Here is a 20,657-nt window from a genome sequence, read left to right as displayed (position 1 = left end):
GGTGCTCTCAGCCACAGGTCAGTATGTGACAGTGTTAGATGCTTGCTGTAGTGCTGACAGCTTTGTTCACCAGCCCCATCCTTCTGTCTCCTGTGTGTGTGTATGTGTGTGTGTATTTCATAGTGGCAGAAAGAAGAAAAACACCCCGTTCCTCTGGTATTTGTAAGATGTGGTACACACATTCTTATTACTGGATATTTTTAATTAGCTCTCAGTCATCATCAGTGATGTCATGGTTCCAGAAACATTTGTAACACCTGCTCTGATGTTTTTCTCTCATCAAAAAGGGGACATTGATCCACAGAAAAAACATACATGGAAAATGAAATGAAATTATTTTTCTTACTGTACAGTTCTTAATAACTGTGTGCAGAATATGCAAATGCCTCTCTTGGTTGGCTGCAGGAGTCCATCTGTTCTGATAGCATCTCAGATTATCCAAGATGTTTGCCAGCATCCAAGTATCTAGCTTTGCTGCAAACCTCTACCAGAAGCAGAAAGAGGCTAGGTTTTAGTGAGAGGAAGAGAATCTACACAAAGCAAACCAAATAGGCTTCAAGCCGGTAAAAGGCTACTTAAGTGCCTGGGGAAAAGAAGCAAACAATCTTTTTGTGTGTGCTGCATTCACTGTAGCCTTTTCAGAGCTCTCTTTTCCTTCTCCTAAATGCCTCTTTTGCCTGCCAAGAATAAGGATAATTAAATATCCTTTAAGTGGTGTTTAAAGCTGCATGATGAGAATACCTCTCGTCCTGATCCAGTTCCATATAGTAAATATGAAAGGAGAACAGTCCCATCGGGCATGCTGCTTCATCACTCCTGAGACTAGCTAAGGCGGAGACTTGAAATAACCGATTTCCCCCGCAGTGACATATGCAGCATCCTTAGGAGCATCTCCAGCAGCACGCCTGCCTCTCGTGTCTGCTATTTATACAGTCATGCAACCGAACTGCAAAGCAACAGCTTTACACAGACCAATTTTAAACCAGTGCTCTGGTTTGTGATTTTAAAAGGCAGCTACCAATAAACATGTAAGTTTAACAGAACCCTCGAGTCCTTTATGTGGACCCAGTGATAACTGTATTTTGAACTACAACTGGTTTTCCTTTGTCCTCGAAGGTTTGTTGGTTTCTTTTAATGCCAATATATTATTGTTATTACTACTACTTCTTTTTTTTTTTTAAAGTACAGTTATTTTCTGTTTCCTGACAGTGCTGAGTACTAGCTGTGCCTTTTCCCCCACTTCTTAAGAGCTTTTCCTTTACGATAAATCAAAACTAGTTGTATGGAGAAATGTTATTTAATGGATTTCTTTGCATTGTTGGATAATGTCTTTGTATAAATGGTATCATATTATTTGTGGTAAAACAATGCATGCTTCAGTGTGTTACCCTCCTTTCATATGAACTGCAAGACATGGAGACCTGCAGTCCAGGTCTTCTGAAATTTTGTGTGTGTGAGGTGTAATGCTTTCAAAAAGCAGATCTGATTATTCACATTAGTCTCCAAATTTCCTTCCCCTTTTCTTTATTGCATGAGGCATCAGCATGGAAACGCACTTCACGTTGCTTAGGCTTTTGTCTGTTCCTGCTGCTTTTCCTACTGGAAGTCAAACAGTGCTACTTGGTTTCTGACATAACTGATTACTATGGAAATTATTGCCATGTCATAAATAGAGGATTTCATGTGTCAAATCTGCAGCAGGAATGCAGAAAAACCTGTAAGTAGAGGGCTCATGGTAATAAGGAAAAAGGGAAGAGATGCAGAAAACACAGAGTGCCTGTGCAAAATCCATTGTTGCAGATTCGTTCTCAGAAGGCATAACCTGCAGGAGCTTGGGATCAAACAGTTTGCTGGTGTGTTTTGTTTTTAAATGAATAAGAATATAAATGTGAACTTGTGCTTCAAGAAATAATGATGTTATTTTGACTCCAGCAGTTGGCGCTGGCCAAGGTGATTTCCGAGGGCATTCAATGTATGTCCCAGATCACTGCTCCACGCTAGGGAGACTGGACAGCTATCGCTCTGCCATGCAGCGCTCCGAAACCAAGGACACCAGCTGCCAGACGGAGGAAGTTAAAGTTGTGCCTCCTTCAATGAGAAGAATACGAGCACAGAAAGGACAAGGCATTGCGGCCCAGATGTCTCAGTTCTCCAGCTCCTCTGGAAACATGTCAGTGATGAGTGATTCTGCTGCAGTTATATTTTCCTCTCGCCAAAACAGCGACATAGGTTTCCACAGCTTGCCACGGGCTGGTGCGAGGGTCTCACTGCAGTCCCTAGAGCAGACACAGAGCAGCTCTAGGCAGACAGAAGACATCGCTGGCACTTTACCTCAACAGATAAGTAAGTTGCAAGTGGATGATAGTGCTGTGCATCTGAGGAATAATCCCACACCAGGAGTCCTGTTGAGGCCAAAGTCTCAAGAGGTAAAAAGCTGCGATAGTGAAAAATCTGCAAGCCCAGCATGTGTTGTCTCTCCTCATGCCACCTACTCAACGAGCGTCATACCCAATGCAACGCTGTCATCCTCCTCAGAAGTTATTGTTATTCACACAGCCCAGAGTGTTGGGCCATTGGATAGTAAAATTACCAACTCCACTGCCTACCCAAAGCCAAGAGACAACCCTGTTGCCAGCAGTGCGGTAAGTGGGAAAGAAGATCACCATTCTTCCAGTGGTAACTGGAGTGAGAGTAGCTCCACACGTCACTCACAGACTTCAGATACCATCCCATCTAACACTGCCATGATGCTTTCTCTTGGTGACTCTGCTGTGTCTCTTAGCACTTCTGGAAATGCAGAGGCTGGGTCTCAGAGCACGAGCTACAGCTGTAGGAATAATGTTGCTTTACCAAACTCTTCCCAGGACAGTGATGGTAGAAGTGAATCTAGCTATTCAGGGGAGCAAGCACAAGCAGCAGTGAACAGCACAGAGCACTGGCTGTACAAGTCTGCAGAAAACAGTGAGACTCCTTTACTCAAGGCAGTTTGTACCGCACCAGGCTGCGCCACTCCTGGTAGCAACCTGAGCAGCAGCAGCCTGGAGAGGACTTTGGTCAGGGACGATTCTACTTCTCTGCATTCTGTGGACCATGATGGTTATTACAGCTCCATGCATATGGACTCTGGGCTGAAGTCAGACGTGCCATGCAATAGTACTAATGGGTTTGGGAATGCCAGAGACAGTGTGATAAATGTCTTTGAAGGAAAGGAGAAGAGATATCAGGATGACCAGTCAGGCCAAGGTGACAAATCCCTTGCAAGAAACATCTCTCTGAAAAAGGCAAAGAAGCCTCCTTTGCCACCATCCAGAACAGACTCACTTAGAAGGATGCCCAAGAAAAAAGCTCCATCTAATGGACAGGTGCTTGATGAAACTCTCATTGCCACCCTCCAGCATTCTCTGCAGTTGAATCTGAAGTGCAAAAATGGCAGCTCCCCTTCCCAGAGCCCCAGCAGTGATTATGAGGATCCCTGGGTGTTGCGATCCCGCAGCCAAAGCTCAGTCAGTGCAAGCAGCAGCATGATGTCCACCACTGCTCCAAACCTGTACTCCATCTGCACAGTCACTCCATCTCAGAGCGAAACAAGTAGCATCAAGTCAGAATATGCTGACCAGTGGGGTTACTACAGTGACTATGCTGCAGTGGGAGACGACCAGATGAAGTCACCAGTGACCCATTCTGCCAGCACATCATCTGCTCTCAGCGATTACAGCATCAGCCACTTCAGTGATGGCTCAAGGGCTTCAGTGCAGCAAGTGCCCAGTGAACTGGCCAAACCAAAGAGCACTTCGCCAGAGAAATCCCACCGAGTCACATCTCCGTCGAGTGGGTACTCCAGCCAGTCCAACACACCCACTGCTCTTACTCCAGTGCCTGTATTTTTAAAATCTTCATCATCAGGAACTGGCAAATCTAAGCCAAAGCCTAAAGTGCCTGAAAGGAAATCTTCCCTTTTGTCTTCAGTCTCCATGTCTTCATCCTCTACTTCTCTTTCTTCAAATACATCTACTGAAGGGAGTGTGAGTGTGAAGAAGTTGGACCCCACACTGAATTCTCCTCCAGATTCTGGTGCACCTCCTCCACCACCTCCTCTTCCAACGCCTCCATCACATTGTCCTGAGCTTTCTCTTCCCCCTCCCCTTCCTCCTGCTGCAGAAGTCATGGATCTATTACCATTGCCATCCTCTCCCACATTCCCTCCTCCTCCCCCAGAAGCTGATGTTAAGTCTTCCTTTGCCCAGACTGTCCCATGGCTTCCACAAGAAGCTTCTGCCAATTCGTTCTCTTCCCCTATTCCTTCTCCTTCTCCATTGCCATTAGCTGTCCCACCTCCAGCACCACCTCTTGATCCCAAACTGAAAGGTGCAACAATCCAACCACAGTATTCTTTTAAGAAACGTAACTTGGAAGATTCTTGCTGTAGTCCAGTGAAACAGCCACTCAACAAGCAAGATGCATCAAGACCTGTAATGCCCTTAGTCACTACCAAAGCATTGCAAATGGTGCAGCTGAGGTCTGTGAAAAAAGTGACAGAAGGTGAACCATCACCTGAATCTGCTTCTGAAACCACCTCTCAGGAAAAAGGTACTGTAAATTCACCATCACAGTCTTCCCTAAAGCCATCTCTCTCACTAAGACTCAGTAACAGCTTAGGTGAGGAGGAAGTGAAAGCTGAAGGCACTTCATTTAAAGACTCAATTCAGGTGCTGGCTCGGGGTTCTCCTTTCATTCTCCCTGATAATAAAACTGTGCTTGACAGTGATCAAAAGCCTGCAGGTGCAGTAGGTCTAAGCAAGCCCATTGAAGCTGATGCACTAGGGATAGCTACTGAAGACACACCTGAGTCTTCAGTGCAGAGTGAAGACCTCCATTCTGGCATGTCACTTCAGGGATCACCAGCATCTCCTGACAAGACTCAGGTCATATTGCCAAGCAAGAAGCCACCTCCTATTTCAAAGAAACCCAAACTGTTTCTTGTTGTACCACCTCCGCAATTAGATGTTACAGTGGAGAAAATAGCTGAAGTGAGAGATACTGTCAGAAGCACATCAAGTCCAACTAAGAGAGACGCTGTGCTTGCACACTGCGAGGGAGCGAGAAATTGTCTTACAGATGGACTCAGTTCCAGCGAGATGGACTCTGGCAGCCTGGTTCCTGAGGGAGGAGCTGCCGGATTCACCTTCTCTGAGACAGTGGGAGCTAATGCCTTTGTGGCACAGCCTTCTGCATCACCAGTTCAAGAAGCCAGGCAGGAGGAGCAGTCTGCTTTTGATGAAGAAAGCAGTTCAGGCAGCAGCCAAGACAGTGGCAGTAATGCTGATGGGCACCTCTCTCAAGAAAATGAAAGTGGTGAGTCTGTGTTCTCTGACTGTTCTTCAGATGCAGCAGTAGCTATTTTAGAGAGCCTGGGGAGCGAGAATAGCAATCCTAGCATTCAGGTGGGCTTCTGTAGAGAGAAGAATCTCTTGTGTGAGGTACAACTGAAAGCTTGAATAAAGTTGCAGAATCTGATTAATATTTCATGGATTTCTTCTAATTCCTTTCTGACTTCTCATTATTACAGACGTGGAAAGAGAATGATGTTTATTTAACTGTGCTAGGATTAAAACATGCCATGAAAACCTGCTTAGTTTGGCTAATTTTGATTTTGCAATTTGAGTAGAGACCATACAGAATTTTCTTTCAGTATTGTTCTCCACCCCTATGAGTGAGCAAGCCTTGGCATTTCATGCACTGCAGCCTCCTAAGCACAGCATCACTCTGAAATCACAATGACAAGAGTGCATTCACACAGTCTCTTGGAGGCTTTGCCTTAGAGGCAATGAGGGCTGATTTCAGGATTATGTGCTGCTGGGTTCTCTCTATGGACTGATAATTACTGTTCCTTCTTTCCTCGTAGTGGAGGTATTTGAATCGAATGCAGCGAACAGTTCATTCCTGCCAAGCAGTAGTTATGGGGAAGAAATGGACGGAGTGGCAACACCAGCAAGACCAAGGACTACCGAGGATCTTTTTGCAGCTATTCACAGGTACTGCCGAACTTGCACTGCTCATACTGTCAGGTCCAATAGTTCTCTCCAAGATTAATTAACCTTGTTTGCCAAACACCCAGTTACAGCAGTCATTGCTTTAACAGAGGGCATGCATTTATGAACTTTCTGCTAAGGCTATAGATGAAAAAGATTTGTGTTTTGTTTTACAGATGCATTTAATCCATTCTGAACTGAAAGAATTAGATCAATGTAGATCGTTTTATAAACGTCCTGCCCCTTAAAATATGAAGTTACATCTAGTCTTTATTGTACTGTTCTCAATTTGCCATATTAACTCTACTGTTGCTTTTTTCTGTGTACCTTTTTGTTTTCATTCTCGTTGTTCTTCATCTCTTTTTTACTCTCTTCGCTGCTTATATGGTGCAGTTTGGGACAGAGGCTCAACGCTAATGCTTCATGGCAAGCGTGGCTGAAACTGGCAAGTAACACAACATGTCAGTCATATGGCAAAACATATGGCAAACGCTGGATTATAGTTTGCCATAATCCAGCCTGAGGTCGGGTGTTTTGTGTCCAACTGGTTCATGAATGAAATGTGCAGCACTGGCTCTATTATTAATGACATTCTTCATTTCCCTGACAAACACAATCATCCTGAATAGGCAGCTAGATTGTTATGAATGGTGAGGTTGTCCAAAAAAACAAAGCAAAACAAAAAGAAGTAAACAAAAAAAAAAAGGAAAAAAAGAAAAAGGCTTAAAACCAGCAAATGAAACATGTGCACCATTTAAACAGTACACACAGAAGACCATTACCACTCTGAACTACTGAGCTTGCTTTTAGACTAGAATCGATGTAGTGGTAGTGCCATCTTGTGGCTTTTACTTCAGAATGCAGAGGGGTCAGCTCTTTGATGTGGTCACACAAAGAGCTTGGCAGCACCCACGTAAGTTTATGTAGATTCACAGTCAGTTTGCTTATCTGTGTGAGTTGCATCAGGAGAACTGAAGGATGGGAAAAGCCTGAGAGAACACGGCTGGGTGCTGGGAGACTGCAGCACTTGGGATGCAAATGCTGGTTTCTAGTTTTGGAAACAATCCTGTTACAAAAATGTAACATATACGATGCTGACTTTTTGTAACTTACAGTTACCCCTTAGGAGCTGTTCTAAAAATGGTCTTTTGCATTCATGTTGCGTGGCACTCACTAGGACTGTGACAAATCTGTTCTTAGAGTGGAATATTCTAGCCAGTAACCTCTCTCCATTATGCACGCAGGTACAGAGTGGATCTCTGTGTGTATGTAATTCTTGAGTTTATGGGGAAATGGACAATGGAACTGGATGTGGCATATTTAAAACTGCTTAACACATTTGTTATTAAGACCTTGCTTTTGCTGGCTTTAGACTTGAACCACAACCATTTTGGGTTGTTAACTCATAAAACCCCCCATTTGGTTCTGTTCCCTCCCTTTGCCCCCCAACCCTGGTATTCTAAAAGGCATTATCTCAGTGATTGGCTCACTCTCAAATATGTGCTTTGGAGAAAGACAAGAAATTTAGTGGCATGTGTGTTAAGGACAGGAAAAAGAATCTTAAGTCACAGTTGTGCTTGATTATAAACTCTGCCTCTGTCTGAAAAGCCACCAAAACCAAATTTCATTGTTAAGTTTATGCCATACTTCATACATGCTGAGAAAAGCTGGTTAGATGCTGACAGCAAACTGACTGCTCTGCACTGCATTCACAGTCTTACTGAATTGCTTCAAGACAAGATAGTGAATTCTTTCCCTGCAGATCTTTGCAAATGAATTTTGCTTTCTGTGTATTTGGAATATAATTTGGGTTTTGGCAGCAGCACAACCCCAGCATTGCACTGTTTAGGGTTTTGGCTTCCTATAGGTATCTGTAAAGAACGGAAATCTTCTCCCACTAATGCACACACATATTCACGTACGGACTTGCAGAGCATCCAAGCACCAAATTGGTTTGCTGTCTACAGTACTGGCTGCACAATTGAATCTAGACAAGGTTCTTACGTTTGCCACTACCGAAGTAATCATTTTATCCCTATGCTATCTTCTGGTGTCCATTTATCCTCAGACTGAATGGATGTCAGCATTACAGTCTTCTTCCAGAAAGGCAGGTGAAGGCAGCAGCAGCTGAAAATAAATAGATGCCTTTGAGGGAGGTGATCAAAAGTGATCTATGCATAAATTCCACCACTTAAGAAAGACAGGATCACTCTACCATCTTGGCAGAGTTTCCGGTAACGTCCGTTGCTGCCACCTACTCAGCTGATGTATCCTGCTACTTTGTTTTCTGGTTATTATGAGTCAGCTGCAATGCATGAAGACATTTGAGCTTTCCTTGGCAAAATCTCAAGGCCTTTGAGAAAGGAACAGCTAAAGATCATGTTAAATAGAAACCTGCTGTATAAGAGGAACAGTCTGTATTAAACATGGAATTATAGCATGATAATCTTGTAACAAGTCTGCTGACTGGCTCGAAACTTTGGCCAAAACAGCATATGTAAAATTAGTTTTTGCATAATCTCTTGGAATTAATTCTTGTTTAACCTGCAAAGAAACAGAGCAGCTTTCCAACAGATACTGGGCATCTAATACGTCTCGAAGATTTCTAATGTGAAAATGGGGCAACAGAAGTCCAGTTTCCACTTAGTGCCAGTTCTATGATGGTTTCTTTTTGTTTGTTTGTTTCTTTGTTACCCTTGCACTTTAAAAAACACTATGCCTCTTCATCACTGTCATGTCAGGAAGCTGGTCTCTCCTTCATTTAGTTGAAGGGTCGTAGTGACAGAGCACCAACAGAACACAGTGACAGAGCACCAACATAGTGACAGAGAACCAACAGAATTTTGTCTGTGCACCTTAATAGAAGATGAAAAAATTACATTTCAGTAATAATATTCAGGTTGGGAGTTTGGGGGGCTTTTTTGTTTTAATCACTTAATCCAGAATTGCTACATATGCCTCCCTTTACCTCATCTTAACTTCAGCAGTAGTGCATTTCAGTGTCCTCTTCTAAAGGCAGGTGCACAAACCCGCAGTTCTCGTTGTCCAGGGAACATTGAATGCGATAGAAAAACAAAACCAAAACCCAACGTACCCTAGGTGACGTTTCTAATCAAGTCCCCAAACTAACTGACACATGGTGTGGAGTATGATGCAGTAGTCATAGCAGTTGAATACTGACTTCAGAAAACCTGATTCACTAAATTTACTGAATAAAATCAATATTTGCCAGTTTTAGTAGTTTCATTGTTCCAGATTTGCAGAAAAAGAACAATAAACTGAGCTTAATACTGCAAATGCCGCATTAATGCCTGTACAGTTTTGGCGGCATTCTTACTCATGCTTTATACTTAGGTTACTTCTCCCTTCTCTCTCTCTGTGCTTTGGCTTAATTCATTGTCATCCTTCTAAGCTGAGTTCTAGCTCAGGGTGGTTTAAAGTTTCTTTTTTTTTTTTGTTTGGCCCTCTCTTTTTTTGTTTGTTTTTCGAACCCAGATCCAAAAGGAAAGTCCTCGGCCGTAAAGACTCTGAAGATGACCGTACCCGCAACCATTCCCCATCGCCCCCCGTAACTCCCACTGGTGCTTCCCCAACCTTAGCTACACTCAAACAGGCTGGATCGATTCAGAGAAGCGTTCGCAAGAGCAGCACCAGCAATGACAACTTCAAAGCCCTGCTGCTGAAGAAAGGGAGCCGCTGTGACACCAGTTCCCGCATGTCTGCAGCAGAGATGTTGAAGAACACAGACCCACGGTTCCACCGGACAAAGACAGATGCCTCTTCCCCTGACCTTTCCGACAGCCCTGCCAGCTGCTCACCCAGCAAGAGCAAGCGAGCTCAGGAAGAGTGGGCTAAGAGTGAGGGCCTGATGCCAAGGAGCATGTCCTTTTCTGGCACTAGGTACGGCCGGTCACGAACACCTCCCTCTGCTGCCAGCAGCAAATACAATGTCCGCAACCGCATCCAGAGCAGCCCTATGACCGTCATCAGTGAAGGAGATGGGGAACCAGTGGAACAGTCGGAGGGCAGGGCCCGAAGGACTTTGGAAGAGCAGCAAGAAAGGCAGCTTGATATGTTTGCCAGTGATGAAATGGACGTAAATGACTTTCCATATGCTGAGGAGGCAGGCTCTAAGGAGACCTTGGATGCAACCCATCTAGATTTAATGACTCAGCCAGGTGCTTCAAGGAATTATCTAAGCCCTTCAGCTGAAGAAAGTTAAAAGCAGTGACTAAAGGCACTGGATGTTAGTCTAGAAAATGATGGAGGACTAGATTCCAGAAGAAAGCCCAGACCCAGGACAAGTGTGCTTTGCTAAGCATTTATTCCATGAACTGCATGTGTGTGTCTAAATGCTAAAGCAATGATAGCTCTGCATGGATGGATTGGGGTGGGGAGGACTTGCTATGAATGAGCGGTCTGTGGCTTAAAGAGTTTAACAGTTGAACTTTTTGTGTAAAGCCTTAGAAGTCCTCTTGTGGGGGAGGGAGTTTTCTCAGAGCCTGTAGGGGTGTGAAGTTATTCTTTTTCTTGAGACTGCAATTGTGCAAGTAAATTTAGGTATAAGCCTGAAAAGGAGGAATGGGAAGGCTTCCATGGTACAAGGTGGACGTTTGCTTCAAAAGCATTGTAGTGGTGCAGCATAGTGCATTTGTAAGCAGAGTGAGGCGTGACGAGGCACACTGACCTATGAGAAGGTAGTAGGGTTGGGGTTACATGGCTTATTACTGGAGTATGCCTCAGTGTTCAATGAAGCATGTCCTGCTAAAGCAGTGAGGTCACCACTGAAGTTCTGAACTGGTCCAGGGTACTTTTTTGTTTTTCCTAAGGGAAAATGAAATAGGAGTTAATGTGAAAAAGGGAGCCAAGTTTTGTAACACACTACTGGCTGCTGTGCAGCCACACACAGGCACTTGGTGAAACACTCATTTCCAAGTGAATTGCTTCCTTGACTAGAGTATTCCCTTAGAGAACTGGAAGAACTGGATACGTGCGGAGGATGCAAGCAGATGAAAGGGAGGTGGGAGAGGAATTAAGCAGCGTACTGCCAAGAGTTTGGAAGGATTATGTTTCTGAAGTAGAAAGCAAAATTTGACTTTGAGAACTTGCACTATGGAGCTGTAGGTGAAGCCTGTCTTTCAAAATTGAGACTTGGGAGTCGTAGTTTGCCAGAAGTCTGTCTTCCATTTGTCAGAATGGGAAGATGATTACTTTTCATCACTTGAAATACACAATACTCGCTAACTTTTGGTTACCAAAGAATAAGTTACAGTTGCTTTCCTTTTCGATTTGCCTGCAGTATTTCTCTCCTTTTTTTTTTTTGTTTTTAACCTTAATAATTTAGCAAGGTTTGTTTTTATTGTACATTTTACAGATAATAAAAGCATTTAACGGTTTTCCAATCGTGAAGGAGACCATTAATTAAAACTGAAATATTGGCTGGAGTCTTAGGCTCTTGGTAGGCATGGAGCTTTTAAGTTTTAAGGCGAACTCTGCCTCGTCCGACGGCGTGCGCAGGTTTTTTGTACTGTTTGTAAATACTGGAAGTTGTTAAAATCCTTTCGATCTCCTCACCCTAGAATTTATACATTTTTAGGCTGTTTGGAAGAGGAAAAAGCACTCTTTGTAGATTATTTATTTTAGAGAAATACGCTTGTAATCTCTCTCTTCAACCCTTTACTCGTTAGCGATGTAAATTTCAGGGGCCTTCTTTAACTCTTCCCTTCACAAGAGGGGAATAGTGATGAAAATGCTGTGACTTTGCTTCAATAAAAGAAAAAGGCTGCCAGTTGCCATATTGTCTTTTGAGCTGATTAAAATCTCCTTCAAAAGATGTGTCCCACAGTGTATGGCAACCCGCTGAATGCCATAAACCATCCATCCAGCTACTAATCTCAGTTTTCACTACAAGATTTACTAACTCTCTTCACAGACAACTAAAGCATGCGTACACATCCATCCCATTTTGGCATCTTAGTGCTGAAACTAGAAAACTTGAAATAGAATCCTAAACTTTCTTCCAGTATTGTTTGTGAGTGTCTCTACTACTTCTCTTACTTGCAACGTCTCCCAGAAACTAAAATTTTTGCAGAACCAGGTTATAAGCAGAGTGAAAAGTGAAATGAAGTGGAGAAAGTGAATCCAGCTGCACTCACTGGAACCAGGGTGGGATTAACTCTGGTGCACAGCAAGCAAACTTTGTGCCATTTTTGCATGCTAAATACTATTGAAAGAACCACTGGAATTTTTTGGAAAACTAATTGGATAAAGTAGATCATTTCACATCTATTCATACTGATCTGAATGGCATGCTGTTGCAAAGAGCTAGTGCAAGACATTCTGGTTCTTGCTTTGACATTTCTTCCAGAGATTATAACATGAAACATGTCCTTTTCATAGTAGCTACTGCCCCTTTCAAAGCAGTGTGTAAATGCTGACCAGTCCTCATGCCACCATCCTGACAGGAAGACACTCAGGCTTGGTTTTATTGTTTACAACTAGGGGCATCATCAAATTGAAAACTGCAGCATTGGAGAACATCACAGTTCTGGTGTCTGCAGCTTCTGCAGTACATTACAGCATTTTGCACGAGATGCCTATGGGAGGGAGCCTAGCCAGCTTCTTTCCCTGCTGCTGGCCAGCTGATGCTGCCAGTCATTTTCATAGGCTGTATGGGGTACTCTTTGGGAAGTCTTGGCCTGCAAACACACCATCTTGTCAATGCAGGTAGGTGAGATTGAACTTGAATGTATCATGGGCTGAATTTCTTCTCTGGACACAGGTAGCCTTGATGCTTATCTGAAGCCCACATCTGCTGTGAGGTGGGTTTCAGTTGAGGCTCATATTTTGGTTGCTGTGCAGAAGGCAGTGTTTATGTAGCCCTACTGATGTTGCTGCATGACTACATTTTGCATAGTATGTGCTGAAACATTTTTAATGGTGCTTCTAAGGATACTTATTTAGGCAACTGATGTGGAGATGCAATCATGTCATCTTCTTACTGGCATCATCCTCTGTAGCAGCACACAGAAGTGGTTAGCAGCTCAGTTTTCTCAGCCAGTGAGTCTCAGCCAATACAAGTATCCTCTACAGAACATTAAGAGCATGACAACTTTGGGCTGTGTTTTCTGCTCTGTCAAGAACTTCAATGTGTGTGTAACTATGCTAAGGAAAACATGCTTCACTTGCTGTCATGTATCCAACTTCAAAGTTAGTTTCTTCCGTTAGAAGCTTCTTCCATGGCGGGGGGTTGTGATGGCTTTATTGGTGAATAAGTATGGAGTAAGTTTAGCAAACCTCTGCTAAAGACATCCAGAGAGAAAGGAAAATAAACAAACTTTGGCCATGCTAAATAGAAAAAGGAGGCTGTTGTCATCCTGATTCTTAATGAGTTGTACTGTTACAGGCCTTGTCCAAACTTTATAGTTGGTCTAGAGTTTGTCTCTAAAAGAATTATTGAAGCTGGATGAGATTTTGATGTCTTTTTTTCCCCCCTTTTTTCTTTTATCAGCTTCCATATTTTCCTAAACTTTGTTCTGTATTAAGTCATTCTATGAGTGCTGTGTTTATGTTCAGAGTTCACTTTTACTACTGTTAGATGTAGGAAGTCTCAGTCTCTCTCCTAATTAGAGCCCCTTGGTTATTGTGTTAATACATTCATAAGGCTCTGTGGCATTTACAGGCCTTCCCTGGTTATATGCTGGAGAGAGGAGAATTTAATGTCTTAATTTAAATGCAAGATGGTTATGTAAGGAGCAATAGCTTGGTCAGAGGAGGTTTGGAAGGTTATTGGAAATCAGTTAAAAATGGGGAGAGATGAGTGCAGGGGGTTGAGTAAGCAGGGCTGGATGCTGGTGCATGCACAAGGCTTGGCTGAAAGAAGGCACAGAATAATGACAGAAAGGTGAAGCAAGGAGATGACTGAGGAGAAGAGACACAGAATGACAGTAAGGTATGAGGCAGGCTAATGCAGATTCTTGAAGATGAGCTTCAGCAAATACAGAAGTTAGAAGAAGGAAAGGAGCAAGGAGAAAGAAAAATGTTGGCCCTTGTGTTTCTTCACATTTTAAAGGGTGTAGTCAGTCAAACATAGGAAAAAATGTTTTAGAAAAGGAGAAAGAGCAAAATTGTGTGAGCTTAGAGAAGCAGAAGTAGGCTTAAGTGAGGAATGCTTTAGGAGGCTTCAGGCAACACTAAGCAGGTAGCTGCAGGGTTGAGCACAACTCTTGGAAGGGTTCTATACAAAAAAGGTTCTGTGCCTGAAATCTAGCAAGAATATATGGGATCAGGAAGATTAATGTCCAGTGATTCCTACAGACAATACAGTTCTCCAGACACCTATGTTCTGCTAACTTGCTAAACCTTCAGTTGTTTCCTGGAATGAAGAAAGACCACTTCTGCATGCAGCCCAAGGATAAATGTCTTCATAATCCTGCAAGCCATTATAGCTTGTCATGTATTGGCTGGAATTCACAAAGTTCTGGAAAAGCCATTTATAGCAGCAGTCACTGCTCAGACAAAGCTTTTCATAGAATGCTAGAAAGGTCTGGGTTGGAAGTGACCTCTGAAGGTCATCTAGTCCAACTCCCTCTGCAGTAAGCAGATCAGGGTGCCCAGAGCCCTGTCGAGCCTTGCTTTGAATATCTCCAGGAATGGGGCCCAAACCGCCTCCCTGAGCAACCTGTTCCAGTGTTCCACCACCCATGTTAAAAATCCTCCTCCTAACATCTAGTCTAAATCTGCTCTTCTCTAGTTTGAAGCCATTGCCCCTCGTCCTATCACTACAGGCCTTTGTAAAGAATCTCTCTCCATCCTTCTTGTAGGCCCCCTTCAGGTACTGGAAGGCTCCTATTAGGTCTCCCCAGAGCTGCCTCTTCTCCAAGCTGAATATTATCACACAGTAGTATCACACAGTATAACTTAGGTTGGAAAGGACCTCGAGGATCATCGACTCCAACCTATCAACACAGACCTCATGACTAGACCATGGCACCAAGTGCCACGTCCAATCCCCTCTTGAACACCTCCAGGGATGGTGACTCCACCACCTCCCTGGGCAGCACATTCCAATGATGAAGAACTTTCTCCTCACTTTGAGTCTAAACCTCCCCTGGCGCAGCTTGAGACTATGTCCCCTTGTTCTGGTGCTGGTTGCCTGGGAGAAGAGACCAACCCCTTCCTGGCTACAACCACCTTTCAGGTAGTTGTAGAAGGCGATGAGGTCACCCCTGAGCCTCCTCTTCTCCAGGCTAAACAATCCCAGCTCCCTCAGCCTCTCCTCATAGGGCTTGTGCTCAAGGCCTCTCACCAGCCTTGTTGCCCTTCTCTGGACACGCTCAAGTGTTTCAATGTCCTTCTTAAACTGAGGGGCCCAGAACTGGACATAGGACTCAAGGTGCGGCCTAACCAATGCAGAGTACAGGGGCACAATGACTTCCCTGCTCCTGTTGGCCACACTAATGCAGGCCAGTTTCCTCAGCCTGTCTTTGTAGCAGAGGTTCTCCAACTCCCTGATCATTTTCATGAGCAGCTCCTCTGGACCTGCTCCATCAGGTCTACATCCTTCCTATACTGAGACCTCCAGACCTGAATGAAGTACTGCAGGTGAGGTCCCACCAGAGCAGAGCAAAGTGGCAGAATCACCTCTCTGGATCTGCTTGCAAGTGTACATTGCCTGCTCATGTCCAGCTTCTTGTCCATCACTGCCCCCAAGCCCTTTTCCACAGGGCTGCTTTCTATCACCTCATCCCCCAGTCTGTATTGATAGTGAGGATTATTCTGGCCCAGGTGCAGAACCTTGCACTTGCTGTTGTTGAACCTCACCTGGCCCCACCCCTCCAGCTTGTCCAGGTCCCTCTGGATGACATCCTGTCCCTCTGGTGTATCAACACCACCACTCAGCTTGGTGTCATCTGCAAACTTGCTGATGGTGCACTTGATCCTACTGTCTATATCCTCAATAAAAATATTAAACAGCGCAGGTCCCAGTGCAGACCCCTGAGGGACACCACTTGTCACTGCTCTCCATCTGGACTTCAAGCTATTGAGCACTACCCTCTGGATGTGACCATCCAGCCAATTCCTTATCCACTGAACAATCCACCTATCAAATCCATATCTCTCCAGCTTGGTGAGCAGGATGTTGTAGAGGACCATGTCAAAAGCCTTGCAGAAATCCAGATGTACTTGCTGTAGTACAGCTTAAGTGGTTCATAATGCTGTGTTGTTTGCTTCTGTAAGAGATGATTAAAAGCATAGACTTCAGCAATAGTGTTAAAAAAATTTACAGTGGCGACAGAGGACTCATTTTATCTATGTCACTTACAAAAAAGTGATGCTGTTGTTCTATCCCACTCTGTTGTGATCTCACCTGGAGTACTGTGTCCACCTCTAGAGCCCTCAGTGCATTGAGGAGATGGGCCTGTTGGAACAGGTCCAGAGGAGGGCCACAAAAATGATGCAAGGGCTGGACCACCTCTCCTATGAGCACAGGCTGATAGATCTGGGATTGGTTAACATGGAAAAGAGAAAGATGGGGGAAGACCTTACTGTGGGTGTGACAGTTTTAGGCTATGTCTTTAAAAAAAACTTCAGCCCCCCACAGTGGCCTATCAGTACTTCAATGGAGCCTATAAGGAAGATGCAGACAATCTTTTTAGCAAGGCCTAGTGTGACAGGACAAGGGATAATGGTTTTAAGCTAACAGAGGGTAGATTGAGACTAGATACAAGGAAGAGTTTTTTGCTGCTGTGGTGGTGAAACACTGAAAAAGGTTGCCCAGGGAGGTGGTAGATGCCCCATTGCTGTAAAACATTCCAGGTCCGCTGGGACAGGCTCTGAGCAACGTGATCTAGCTAAAGATATCCTTGGTCTGGGGATATCAGCTGTGGGGGAAGTTAAACTAAATGACCTTTAAAGGTCACTTCCAACCTAAAGCATTCTGTGAAATTACATTAGCTATGTAATGTACACTGTATTAGCTTTCTGAGTTCCACTTTGTTTCCTGAGTAACTTTCAGAAGTTCTTTCTTTCAAGGGTTGAGATTAGAAAAGTCTTCTGACATAAACCTGATAATTTGGTTCTGAAGAGGTGTTACCAACTTCAAATCAGAGTGTAGGTGTTAAAATCTTGCAGGTATTCAGTACTGTATCATGACTGTGGCTAATCTGGTGAGTTAATGAACACTCAACAAAGTAAAATACAGGTTTGTTTGATAAAGAACTGCTATGTTATATACTGTTCTGAAAGACTGGCCAGAAGTCTTGAAAGTGCTTCTCCAGCACCATGAGTACATTTTATGTTGAAAACTTCTCTCTTTGCAGTTAAATTCTTTCACATAATGTGCAACCAGCATTTTAAGGGCCAATCAGTTTTCCTTCCAACAATACTGATGCCGAATGTCATTGATTTTTAGCAGGAAATTGTCTGTTAATAGCAAATCTAAATGTGTGGTACGTGCATGTGTTTGAATATAATACAGAGAGAAAGGGCAGTCCCAACATACATGAATTGCTTCTGTCTATAGTGTACTGCTCTATTTCATAGTGTCATAGTAGTATCAGTGAGGGTTGGAAGGGACCACAAGAATCATCTAGTTCCAACCCCCTGCCATGGGCAGGGACACCCCACACTAGATCAGGCTGGACAGAGCCTCATCCAGCCTGGGCTTAAACACCTCCAGGGATGGGGCCTCAACCACCTCCCTGGACAACCCATTCCAGGGCTTCACCACTCTCATGGGGAAGAACCTCCTCCTCACATCCAGTCTGAATCTCCCCACCTCCAGCTTCATTCCATTCCCCCTAGTCCTATCACTACCTGAGATCCTGAGAAGTCCCTCCCCAGACTTCCTGTAGGCCCCCTTCAGATACTGGAAGGCCACAATTAGGTCACCTTGGAGCCTTCTCTTCTGCAGACTGAACAGCCCCAACTCCTTCAGTCTGTCCTCATAGGAGAGGTGCTCCAGCCCTCTGCTCATCCTTGTGGCCCTTCTCTGGACATGTTCCAGCACGTCCATATCTCTCTTGTAATAGGGGCTCTAGAACTGGATGCAGTACTCCAGGTGGGGTCTCACCAGAGCTGTGCACCAGCCTTCAGTATAAAACACAAATTCTGGCTACTGAAGTAACACAAAAAGGTAAAGATCTGTCAGGAAACAGAGGTTGCAGAAGCTTCTGCATGTTCACTGCATCTTTAAAACGATAGTAGAGACCTAAGTTCTGTGTTCAGATGGTAAAAACTCATTTGTGGGGAGGAAATAAATACATGAATTACAGAAACAATTTGATGAAATCTGGCAACACATCAACTACAGGAAAGAAAATGTCCTACCTGCCATCTGAAGAAGAATGCTTTCTCTCTTCTAATTAGATCCCTTTTAGTTATTATGTTAATATATTCATAAGGCTCTGTGGCATTTACAGGCCTTCACTGCTTATGTGCTGGAGAGAAGAGAATTTAATATCTTAAGTAAAAGATGGTTATACAAGGAGCAATAGCTATTAAGAGGAGGTCTGGAAGGTTATTGGAAATCAATTAAAAGAATTGGGAAAGATGTGGATTTGATGAGTGCAGGGTTTTGAGTATCAGGACTGGACACTGGTATTTTAGAACTGCTTAATCTTCCATGTTCTTCTTAGAATAGAATAAACCAGGTTGGAAAAAACTTTCAAGATCATTGTGTCCAACCCACCATCCAACACCACCTAATCAACTAAGCCATGCAACCAAGCTCCCTATCAAGTCTCTGTACTAAATTAATGTTGTCTTTAAAGTTGGTCACACACAGTGTTAGCTCCTGAAGGCTGGAATTTCTGTCTCTTTTTCTGCAACCCAGTGTGAAAAGAGAAATGTAGGTAATAATTTAACTTACTTAATTCAGTAAACTGATTTGTAAGCCAGTTTAAAAATGGTGAAGGAGCACTACTGTGGCAAAAGCATGACCAGCTGGGAGACTGAAAGGTGATCCTACCCTTCACTCCTCAGCTGGGATGTTGTAATGTGCTGCCTGCAAAATGGGGGTGTTTGTAAATTACTGTGCCCACTGGGAGCTGCAGTGTAGTCAAAAGGATTAAGAAAAAAAAAGCAAAACCCAGGTCTACACAGTCAGTACAGCAGTCACAAGGAAAGGAGTGATAATGATTTTAATACATTTACCTTTTTATAGAGTCCTGATACAAAGGAAATGTCCATTTCAGAAAAGAGTTCTTAAGACAGTGTGGTTCTGGGGTAGCTTATATCCACTTGAAAGCTAAGGACATCATCACATGCAGTACCAAACCACTGGTGATGCCAGATGAGACTGGTGTACAGACAACACTGTCTGGGCCAGTCTGTTATCTGAGATCAACCAAACTTAAATTCTACAGAAAGGTGTCTGTGATGTGATACACAGGGAACAGAAGTGTGCCTCAGTGTAACAATCAAATGTGTAATCCCTTAATATTCCATCATAGAACATCCACAGCAGTGCTTGTCTCTATTTACTGATGCAGCTTTTTGCAGAGCTTGTCAGAAGTGGGTTGTGTAATTTGGGGATGTGAAGCAGTTGATAGGTTATTTCTGAGATTAAAATCTCATTAGCACTTCTTTGTTTCTGGACTGTTAAGCACAACCCTATGCAAGCAAGTTTGTGTAAAATAAAAGCTTTTTCTGGAGGGCAGCTCTGAGGCCCAGGACTCATGCAATAAACTGGTCATTCAAGTCACAGGATGAGTTTCTTGCATGATCTGACAACCTCTGTAGTACCAGTGTGGATTTTGGAAACAAAGAATCTCCAAACTTGCTTTCTGTGCCACAAACATGCTCAGTCTGAAATCATCACCAGCATCTGGGAAACTGTGGTGACCTCTTGGAAGAGAAACTGTTAGTCTGTGTTAGAAGTTATCTAAAATGATGAGAAAAGAAGGAAGAAAGTATCTTGACAATAAACTGCAATTGTCTTTCTGAAAATCACTCTGGTTGCTACTCTTGTTTGTTGGACTATTCCTTCTTTGGATAAGCCACACCTCATATCATGTGTTTATGTAGACTGCCTTGGCAGGATTTGTTCAACAGGTATTTCTTCATCTGCTTCAAAGACCTTGCTGGCATCAAGACTTCTTTGTGATCAAAGAATGATAGGGGTTGGAAGGGACCTCAACCCCCCTACTAAAGCAGGTTTGCCTAGATCGGGTTGCACAGGAATGCCATCTGTACGGGTGTTGAAAGTCTCCACAGAAGGCTCCACAACATCCCTTGACAGTTTATTCCATTGCCCCAGCACCCTCAAACTACAGTAGTTTTCCCTTACATTTAAATACTGCTGTATCTTCCAAGTGATACTGGTATATATTCCAAAAAAACTTCCAAGAATAATAGATATAAAGGGAGCTTAAACTTGATTGTCCTTTATGCCCTAGTACAAGGACTATGGACTCCTAAAGCTCATCTATCTGGGAAAATGGCATCAGTGACAGCAACTCCTGCTTCCATGCCAGCACAGGGGCTTCTAGCTTTGCCAGTTCTTGTTTTCCAGTTATACAGAGCTGAAACCTTTTAGTTTGCTAGATTGTGTGTTCAGAGGAGAGCTTCCTGCAGCTTACATTTCTCTCACCTCTTCTAACATAATCTGCTAACCTTTGACTCCAC

At 43.6% G+C, this 20,657-nt stretch overlaps 1 protein-coding gene across 7 annotated transcripts in view; it reads left to right on the top strand.

The window, feature by feature from the left end:
• The window catches only part of NHSL1 (NHS like 1), a 207,471-nt gene extending 195,651 nt beyond the window's left edge, over window positions 1-11,820 (top strand). For 5 of the 7 annotated variants that reach the window (XM_068150522.1, XM_068150504.1, XM_068150558.1 and 2 more), the window contains 3 exons: window positions 1,933-5,352; window positions 5,903-6,032; window positions 9,525-11,820. In XM_068150522.1, coding sequence (XP_068006623.1) covers window positions 1,933-5,352; window positions 5,903-6,032; window positions 9,525-10,251 — 4,277 coding nt within the window. In that variant the 3' untranslated portion in view covers window positions 10,252-11,820. The remainder of the gene's footprint in view (window positions 1-1,932; window positions 5,353-5,902; window positions 6,033-9,524) is intronic. The other 2 variants (XM_068150532.1, XM_068150512.1) reach the window with 1 other exon arrangement.
• Window positions 11,821-20,657: the final 8,837 nt, after the last annotated feature.

This window comes from Melanerpes formicivorus, unplaced genomic scaffold, assembly GCF_026170545.1.
Source record: "Melanerpes formicivorus ecotype bairdi unplaced genomic scaffold, bMelFor1.0.p_v2 SCAF_2, whole genome shotgun sequence".
Taxonomy (NCBI): domain Eukaryota; kingdom Metazoa; phylum Chordata; class Aves; order Piciformes; family Picidae; genus Melanerpes; species Melanerpes formicivorus.
This window is presented reverse-complemented; position numbering and strand designations above follow the sequence as displayed.